The sequence below is a fragment of the Capsella rubella genome, unplaced genomic scaffold, assembly GCF_000375325.1.
Source record: "Capsella rubella cultivar Monte Gargano unplaced genomic scaffold, Caprub1_0 scaffold_4, whole genome shotgun sequence".
Lineage (NCBI taxonomy): Eukaryota > Viridiplantae > Streptophyta > Magnoliopsida > Brassicales > Brassicaceae > Capsella > Capsella rubella.
The window spans coordinates 12,834,080-12,843,115 of NW_006238920.1; the positions used below are offsets into that span (position 1 = coordinate 12,834,080).

The 9,036-nt window shown below is 38.4% G+C and overlaps 3 protein-coding genes across 4 annotated transcripts; 1 reads left to right on the plus strand and 2 right to left on the minus strand.

Annotated features, from left to right (window-relative positions):
• The first annotated feature begins 160 nt into the window (after window positions 1-160).
• LOC17890182 (mitogen-activated protein kinase kinase kinase 17) lies at window positions 161-1,189 on the plus strand. The gene has a single exon (XM_006296211.1). The coding sequence runs from the start codon at window positions 161-163 to the stop codon at window positions 1,187-1,189; it is 1,029 nt and encodes a 342-aa protein (XP_006296273.1).
• Window positions 1,190-1,633: 444 nt separating this feature from the next.
• LOC17890022 (late embryogenesis abundant protein ECP63) lies at window positions 1,634-3,949 on the minus strand. Of its 2 annotated transcripts, none has more exons than XM_006295753.2 (2): window positions 2,319-3,949; window positions 1,634-2,216 (listed from the first exon to the last, which is right to left on the minus strand). In XM_006295753.2, the coding sequence occupies exons 1-2, from the start codon at window positions 3,855-3,857 to the stop codon at window positions 1,794-1,796; spliced, it is 1,962 nt and encodes a 653-aa protein (XP_006295815.1). In that variant the 5' UTR covers window positions 3,858-3,949; the 3' UTR covers window positions 1,634-1,793. The 2 variants fall into 2 exon arrangements, with proteins under 2 accessions (XP_006295815.1, XP_023640146.1); XM_023784378.1 differs by having other exon boundaries at window positions 1,813-2,212.
• A 474-nt stretch (window positions 3,950-4,423) lies between these two features.
• On the minus strand, window positions 4,424-7,313 carry LOC17889743 (protein trichome birefringence-like 39). Its single transcript, XM_006294255.2, has 5 exons — window positions 6,873-7,313; window positions 5,995-6,166; window positions 5,311-5,486; window positions 5,062-5,220; window positions 4,424-4,819 (listed from the first exon to the last, which is right to left on the minus strand). Exons 1-5 carry the CDS (start codon window positions 7,211-7,213, stop codon window positions 4,525-4,527), a joined length of 1,143 nt encoding a protein of 380 aa, XP_006294317.2. The 5' UTR covers window positions 7,214-7,313; the 3' UTR covers window positions 4,424-4,524.
• Between the last annotated feature and the right edge of the window lie 1,723 nt (window positions 7,314-9,036).

The window sequence follows — 9,036 nt, forward strand, 5'->3', positions numbered from 1 at the left end:
CCTCTCTCTCTCTCTCTCTCTCTCTCTCTCTCTCTCTCTCTCTCTCTCTGCAATTTCTCAAGTGATTTGATCTTCTCTAGGGTTTTAAATTTCAGCTCAAAGTTACAAAAAAAAAAAACCTTTAGAGGTACGAAGCATAACTCTTCTTGTTATTCCGAAGATGCAACCAAAGACAGATTTCGTGAAGTTCTTAGGAAAAGGCTCGTACGGATCAGTCGATCTTGTCAAGTACATCGAAAACGACGGCTCGTGTCCTGTTTACGCAGCCGTGAAAACATCTGAATGTGAAGACTACGACTCTCTCCGAAGAGAGATTCATATTCTATCCAAACTCAAGGGATGTCGAAGCATCGTGCAGTGCTATGGGAATTATAAGTTAGAGGAGGACTTTGATGACGAGGGGTTCCGAGTCTACAAGATTTTCATGGAGTACGCAGCAGAAGGGAACTTAACATCGCTCATGGACAGTTACAAAGATAGAAGATTGCCGGAAACCATGATCAAAGACTTCGCTCGTATGATTCTCCAAGGATTGGTCTCTGTTCACAGCCACGGTTATGTTCATTGCGATCTAAAACCCGATAATCTCCTTGTCTTCCCATGTAGACAGTCTTACGAATTGAAGATCTCAGATTTCGGGTCTTCGAGAAAAGTCGGAGAACATGCGGATTGTTGGGAAGTTGATTCACCGTTTGTTGGAACGCCTATCTACATGTCGCCAGAATCAGTCCACAGCGGCGTGGCTGAGAAAGCCCTAGATTTGTGGTCGTTAGGGTGCATAGTATTGGAGATGTTTACCGGTGTGAGTCCATGGTCGGATGTTGATTTTGATGATCTTGCGTCTCTTCTATTGGATTGGAAAGCGCCTGAGATACCAGAGAGTGTACCCTGTCATGCAAGGAAGTTTCTAGAAACGTGTTTCGCAAGGAACCCTAAGGAGAGAGGTAGCGCTTATGATTTATTGTTGCATCCGTTCTTGCGTGGTGAACAGAAGATGGAGAATGTGATTTCCGGCTTCTCACTGCCGCCACTGAAGTTGAAGATTAGAAGAGCTCCGAAGAAGTCTACGGATACTTCTAAAAAGGCCATGAAGTTAAAGATTATTCCACCAAAGCCCCCACAGTTTAAACCCCTGAAGGTGAAGATTATGCCTCCCAAGACTCCAGCTTCTAGTTTTATTCATGTTTAATAGCGTGTTGAAGGCATCTCTGTTACTTGGTTTTAGAACTGTAGCTCAATATACATATCAATACCAAATGTACATCGTCTCAGTTCTTAATGTTTGTAACAACATCAACAATTACATACACTTTTGCTTGAATAATTTCTTTGAGGTACTTTACATATCCACATTATATATTTCCTGTGCTTTGCTCTATGTTAGATTTGCAATCCAAAGTGTGTCCAAGTCTGACGAAATAAAAAATTAGGACTCTTCACTATATGGCATATAGTATAAGTAGTCACATGAGATGTCGAGAAGTCGGAGGTCATACAATAAATCTCATTACTATAACCGTTTTCGCATCTATTTTGCTAATACACTTGCAGATTGCGAAAAAGATTAACATTAAAATCCACCAACTTTAGTTTTCAAGAGTATATCAAGCTTAGTATAGTTTTTACACTAAAAAGGAACCAACCACTGATATATTCTTCAAACCTTTAAACAGAAACAGAGGTTTTTGTTATTTACCATAAAACTCTTTGAAACAGAGATTTATTAACATACAAAAAAAAAAACAAAAGACCCTTTTAAGAAAAGCAAAAAGAAACCCAAAAACATTTCTTCATCAACGTTGTCCATGTTGTTGTCTCATATACTCAGGATCAGTAGTTCCACGTTCATGTGTCCTCCCAGGCTCATCACCAATCACTATGTTCTTCGTCGTCTGCGCAATCTCAGCTATAGTCTCGCCGATTGCCCCAAGCACTCCTCCCGCTCCAACACCTTCTTCTTGGACATATCTCTCATTGCCTCTTCCTCCTCCGTATTCCTCTCCGACCATTCCTTTTGTTCCATATCCGAAGACATCTTTCTCACTCCCTCTTTCTCCTCCATACTCCTCCCCAACATCTCTCCTCGCTTCTCCGGACATTCCTTTTGCTCCATACCCGTAGACATCTTTCTCACTCCCTCGTTGTTCTCCATACTCTTCTCCAAAGCCTCTCCTTTCTTCTGTGACAAACCCTGGGCGCTTCTCTTCCTCACCTCCCTCAAAACAAATTCAAACACACAGTTTCTTGAGATCCACGTAACATCATCACACTGGAATGAGTTAAAAAAATATTGAGCTTGACTATAATTTGTGCAATACCTGGTACATTTCTTGGTCTCTGTGTTGAGCTTCTTCTTTCTTCCTAGCCGTATACCCAACCACCGTATCAGCAGCCACCGCAGCTTTTTCCTTAGTCAACTCCACCGCCTTAGATCCTACTTCCACCGCCTTATGCCCTGCGTACCCCACCGCTCCTTCCACTGTACCAGCAACCGCTTTCGTCCCTTGCACCACTTTCTCTGTAGTGAAATGTGCCGCTGTCCACCCAGCCGTCGCCGCTTTCTCAGCTGCAACTCCGGCGTAATGTGCCGCTCCTTTTCCTCCTTCCACCGTAGCTTCTTTAACGTACCCAGCCGCTTCACCTGCTTTCTGAACAGTGTAATCCTTTGCTTTTGCTGTCATTGAAGCTGCCTCTTGTCCTTTCTGAGATGCAACGTTTCCGGCTACTTTTCCTTTTTCGGTCACATACTCGGAAGCTCTTTGAGCTTTCTCAGCCGCAATCTCTTTTGCTTCAAGTGCTTTCTGCAGTGTGTAGTCTTTCGCTCTCGCCGCCTGTTCAGCGGCAGTGTTTCCCGTTTCCCTTCCTTTTTCCATCGCATACTCGGAAGCTCTCTTAGCTTTCTCGGCTGCCGTGTCTTTGGCTTCTCCAGCTTTCTCCATACTGTAATCTTTAGCTCTCATAGCTTGTTCCTTTGCCTCCTGTCCTTTCTGAGCCGCCACTTGTCCAGTTTCCCTTCCCTTCTCTGTCACGTAATCGGAAGCTCTCTGAGTTTTCTCACTTGCAGCGCTTCCCGCTTTCTGAGCACCTTGTCCAACACTTTCCTTAGCTTGCCTTCCTTTCTCAGTCACTGTATGTGTTGCACTCCGGCCACCACCACCGGCTGATTCTTGACCTTCACGCTCTCTCATCTCTTGACCTCCGGCAGCCAAAACATCAGCATGGCGTGCTTTCTCCCCGTGAAAACCATGGACACCACCCTCTCTTTCTCCTCCTTCTCTGCCACGAGCTTCATGGCCGAAGACAGCAGCAGCTCCTTCGCCACTACCAACACCCTTAAAGTGAGAAACATGGACACCACTGTCCCGGCCTAATTGTCCCTCCTTTTCATCACCTCCTCTGCCACGAGCTTCTTGCCCACCATGACTCAAACCCTCCTTGGCCTTGTTATAGCGTTCCTCTGCTGCTCGTATCGTATCCATCGACTTCTGCTGAGCATTGGCTCTATATCCACGAATATCCTCTAGCGAAGCCTTCTCATGCTCCTTTTTCTCATCCTTCGTCTTCCCCGTCCCAGATTCGCTGCTCATCACGAATTTTCCAACGGAGTGAGGCATCTGAGTCCTCTTCATCTTTGTCTCCCCTTCTCCTTCATCAGAAACCGGCATGTTACTCCCTTTGTCTGAGAGCGACACGAACTGTGTGTCACCACCTTCTGTTTGATGCCTCTGCATCTCGGAGTCTTTGCCTTTATCGGCCATGGACTCGAAATGACTCGTCATCTTCGGGACTCTGTCTTTCTCCACCTTAACTTCTCTCTCCGTCACCTTGTTATCCCTCCTTGCTTGCTCTGACGCCATTCTAAAGCTTACAAATCACTTACAAGAAACAACTTTAACTTTCAAGATGAAAACTGGATAATTCTTTATTTTTGTTATTCTTTATCTCGGATGATTCTTATCGAGCTGTTTCATTTCCTGCTTTATAATCAAAGAACCGAAAAGACAAAGTTTGGGCGGTCATGTGGATTGGGGAAAAGTGTGTGACGTGTTGAGTCTACTATTGAAACGTGTAGAGAGGCACCGTGACTCACCTTCTTGGAAGTGATCAGTTTCAATGTTATCGAGCCAATAAATAATCTTAGTTTCCTCCACGTATCTTTCCGTACATGTACACGTGGAGACTTTCCAGAGCACTTTTGAGTTTTTAGTTTTGAGTTTAAGTTTTGCCTCCCGCTGATTTTATCTCAACTTCGACATCACATCTGAGCTTCTTCAGGCCCATTTATTTCTATTATCAGGCCCAATTAAAGCTCTAATTTCTTTAGCTCATTATCAGTATCAACTATCAACTATTCTTCGATTGTATACTTTTGTTTGTATATGATTTTCTTGAGATGTTTTCTTATCTCACACAGTCAAGAATCAGGAGAGCACAAAGAAAAGATAACTAAAAATAATTGATTGTTGTTATTTCTTTTTAAGTTAAAACTTATACATCGACAAGAAAAAAGAAAACAAGAATTATTTAGGAAGAGAAAAGAGTAGAGTAAAAGAGCACGTTCCAAGTATCAGGCAAACCAGGAAGACACCAATGGCTACAGTCATTACCAGGATGGTTCCCACTGAAAGCAGAAGGATGAGCATCTTTACGAAGCTGAGAGAGACCGGTTATATCGAGCCAATGGACCGGTTTCCTCAATCTCCTCATCACTTTGTTTAGAACCACCCAAGCCATTGGCATCCCTCCTGGATACCTCCTCCCGTAGAATGGCTGCGTCTGACTCCTACATGAGTTCATTGGCTCCCCCCAATCCTTTCCCCTGCAAAATCATATCCAACAAACCTTAATTATAACTATCTATAGGATACTAAAATGTTGGTTATTGATATCTAAATACCCCTAATTAAGTAATTAATGTCTGGATAGTGTTTAAGGATTATGTAAGTAAAGTAATGCCTAGTAATTTAAGGAGTAACATAAACACCGTAGGCCATGCTCAATTTGATATAACTAAACCGATTTATAGAACAATAAGATTTAGATTGATGGAAGTATATTTACTCGTAATGAGTTGGAGACACGCCGTTGAAGAAGACTTTGGTCTTGGAAGGATCGACGTAAGTATTAACCCATCGAGCCCAAGTGGTCATGCCTTTGTAGAAAGCAATGAGCCGGTTCATGTCTTTATACAATCTATTCCCATCTTCCATGTAATCCCACCTGCAAAAAACATCCACACGTCATCAGATTTGCCAAAAGTCAAAACCAAAAGAAAAAAAGACAGAGCCAAAGTAAAAAAAAAACACATACGGCTGGATGTGCTCGGTGTGAGTCCACCAATGCCACGAGTTGAAAATCAAAACGTCCATGCCTCTCCACATGTTGCCTTGCTTAATGGAGTTTAGTTTAAGCACTCTCCCAACTTTCTCCACATTTAAATCTACTAAGAATTGGGTTCTGTAAAGCATCAACGTCACTCCGTAGTCCTGTGTAAGTACCCATTACAAAACACAAATTTAGTTCACTAGATACTCGAGTATACACAATTTTAATCATGTACATGTGTAAAATGTAACTGGCCATGTGCTTTAATATCATGGGAAAATTAAAGAAAAAAAGCGAATCTCTTTTGTTTGCGTGGCTCGTGATCATAAAGATTATAAAACATGGACATGATACTCCGGGAGATTCTTCTTTTTTGGGAAATAGGCCACTAATCACGTTCATCTCTTAAATGCTCTCTCTCTCTCATTCTCTTGTCCTAAAATTACTACGTATATAGCCCATTATCTTTACATCAAATCAAATGAGACAAACCAAAAGACACTTTATCCCTATTTAACAATCATTTAAGCGTTAACAAAAGGGATAAATAAAGACTTTTCACCACACTTTCCACACTAATTAAAAAGCTACTACAGTGTTAAAAATCTCATAATAACTCAACTAAATATCTAGTTTATGCTATAGTAGAACCGAATAATAAATATATACCTCGAAGGTGAGTGAAGCAAGACCCTTTTGGCGAAGAAGAGTGTAACGAGCGTTAGGAACCCAAGAATGAATCAGACAAGCAAGAGATTGCCACATGTTTGTGCTCAGTGAATCTCCTACGAACATTATCTTCTTCCCTCTCATCTTCCTCAAGAAATACAACCCATTGAATCTGACAAACCATTGCAAATAAACATTTTTTTTTTAATCTCAATTCTAGATCCGCAAGAAAATAATATTAATATTAAAAAAAAAACATGTCCAGCTGGTTTTCAAGCGTTACTTCTACAAAAAAAAAAAGGTTAAAAACTTGTTGAAGTCTTTATTTACCAAGTCAAGGACACTTTGGTTCGAGCTTCGGATTCGATTTTAAACCTTTTTGAAGAGTGAAATTATGGGATTTCCAAGACATTATTGCTCCAAAGCAAACACTCAACAGAAAAGTTTCAAATTTTCAAATCCAAAAAGGCAAGCAAAAGAGAAGATAAGAGAGAGAATACTACTCACTACTACTATTACTACTGAAAATATCTATAAACTTTGAAATTCAATTGAAAAGCTTTTAAGTTACCTTTCTTACCAATATGCTTAAATATCTCTGCAAACAGCATTAAACCCAACAAACATAACTATTCAAATTTCCAGCTTTCCATATTTATTAATGGCATTATAAGAAAAAGGAAAAAAAAAAACAGATTTTGATTCACAATACCAATAGAACAGAGAACAAAAGAAAAGAAAAAAAATCAAACTTTTCAGTCTGATAAATGAAGAAAAGGCAAACAAACACACGGAAAAAAGCATTGATCTTCTTGAATCAAGAAAAGCCAGAATTAAAGAATGTAAGAAGAAGATAAGGAGAGAGGAAGAAGAAGAACCTGGGGAGAGAGCAAGAAGATGGTTGCCACCGAAACTTAAGATAAGCATTGTCAGGACGACCATACTTCTTACAGTTGAACTGTGGATCTATGAATGGACACTTGTAAGGATCATAAAGTGGGTACTTCGCATCATAAACCCAGTTCCCTCTAAACCAGTTGCATCTCCCAGAAGCTAGCTCTCTTCTCACTGTTTCTACTTCTTCTTCTCCATTAACGTTGCTGCTGCTGCTTGTGTTGTTGTTGTTGATGATGTAAGCAGAGACTGTGGTGGAGAGACAGAGTAAGAAGAAGAAGAAGAAGAAGAAGAAAGAAGGGTTTCCTCGGGAAGTGAAACCCATTCTTCGATCTGAGATTGAGAGATTCTCTGTTTTGGTGAGAGAAGAGAGAGAGCGAGATTGGCTGTGGGGAAAAGAGGTGGCTTGGACTGATTTGTTATATAATGAGTTACAAAACACAACAAAAGAGAGATAGAGAAAGAGAGTGAGATTGTTCACATCACATGGGAAGGGGGAAAACAAGAAACAAGATCCTTTTTATGTCTTTTTTCTTATTATTAAATTATACTTGTTTTTCTTTTATACAAAATTATTATTAGTACTAGGTACGTTCCAATATTTAGTTTCTCAATTTTTTTTATTAGAAAAATAAAAAATGTTGTATAAAAAATACTGTAATATCTTTTTACTGCTTTAAATTATCTTTAACAGTAAGAAAAGGTTGAGATTTGTAAAATTAGCTGAAACCAAAACATAAAACAAAGTTTGCAGCTAAGTAGAAAATGATAAATTATTAACTTTCCAGTGTTAAACTCTTTTAGTATAATGTTTTTTTTTCTTATGGTTTCTAATTAAATGATTAATTAGGAGAATTGCTAGTTCATAGTATAAGTCATATTTAAAAATAAAAATAAATAATAATTCATCATCTTTATCCATAAAAAAACTATCAGTCTTTAAATTTACGAATATATATTAAAGGTTCGTTGGTAAAAGCTAATTGTATTGGTGAGTTATGGGTTGATAGAAATATATTTCTGTAGAGATATTTTTGGTGTACTTGCCAGCTTGTAATAAATTCGCTTTTTCTTACATAGATTTATTTATTACGAAAGAATATTTAAAATAAAAGGATGATAAAAAAAAAACTCAAAAAAGTAGGATTGGTAGGTAAAAAAGGATGCAAACATAAATATAATTTCATGAAATTTATATTCAGATTTGTGATGTAGAGAGAACCAAAGCGGGTCCAACTTTGACTTTACACCGATTTCATACGTACGCGTGTGTGTAAGATATATAAAATTTGCCCACTACATCATCTAGTACACGATAATTTGTAAACTTTGGAATAATGTTTTGTCATAATCACTGAAATAATGAACAGGAAAGTGTAAATCACTCGTGCCTAATTAATCGAAAAAAAGCTTTACTTCTTTACTTCATCGGAATTTTCTGGTAGATATATGTGTCTATAGGAATATTTAGAACGCTCGTTCATATGCATTCATCATCATGCAAGAGTGTGAAGGCAAAAATTATATATGTGCAGACGACAAAAAAAAAAAAAAAAAAAAAAAGTAACTCCTACAAAGTACTTATCATCTCATCATCATCTTTTCGCCGTTGATTATGGAGAAATTTCCTTATTCTTCCTCTTTTTTTTTTTTCTTTTTTTTTTGTAGATTTACGGAGAAGAATATATGTAAGAAAATATAAAAATCGGTGGATCTACTATTATGAGACGTGTTGAAAGTAAAATAAAAACTGAAAAGGGTAAATAATGTGGCCATATATATATATATATATAGCGAGATGAACTTATGAAAGTACAGTTGTATAAAGCACTAACAACTGAAGCCTCACTCGATATTATTTCTAAAGCGATTGATGCACATCGTGCACAAATACACCCCATATACTATACACTATCCATATATTGTATTCTACTGCAAAATAAGTGTTACGAACTAGTTTTATTTAACAAATACAATATATTTTGTGTATTATTGTAGAGACAGAAATCAAAACACTAGCATACAACTCAGATGAGGATATATATATATATATATAGTAACTATAGGAATATAAGCTAGAGTTAATCGAGATCCAAAACTCAATGCAATCTCCATTCTCCTTTATTTTTATATATATATAGAACCAAC

Excerpts from the sequence above, each read along its gene's own strand:
- LOC17890182 (XM_006296211.1), top strand. The coding sequence starts at position 161 with ATGCAACCAAAGACAGATTTCGTGAAGTTCTTAGGAAAAGGCTCGTAC.
- LOC17890022 (XM_006295753.2), bottom strand. The coding sequence starts at position 3,857 with ATGGCGTCAGAGCAAGCAAGGAGGGATAACAAGGTGACGGAGAGAGAA. Across the intron at positions 2,217-2,318 it reads GAGACCAAGAAATGTACCAG|GGAGGTGAGGAAGAGAAGCG; the intron begins GTATTGCACAAA and ends ATTTGTTTTGAG.
- LOC17889743 (XM_006294255.2), bottom strand. The coding sequence starts at position 7,213 with ATGGGTTTCACTTCCCGAGGAAACCCTTCTTTCTTCTTCTTCTTCTTC. Across the intron at positions 6,167-6,872 it reads TCTTCTTGCTCTCTCCCCAG|ATTCAATGGGTTGTATTTCT; the intron begins GTTCTTCTTCTT and ends ATGGTTTGTCAG. Across the intron at positions 5,221-5,310 it reads CACACCGAGCACATCCAGCC|GTGGGATTACATGGAAGATG; the intron begins GTATGTGTTTTT and ends TGTTTTTTGCAG.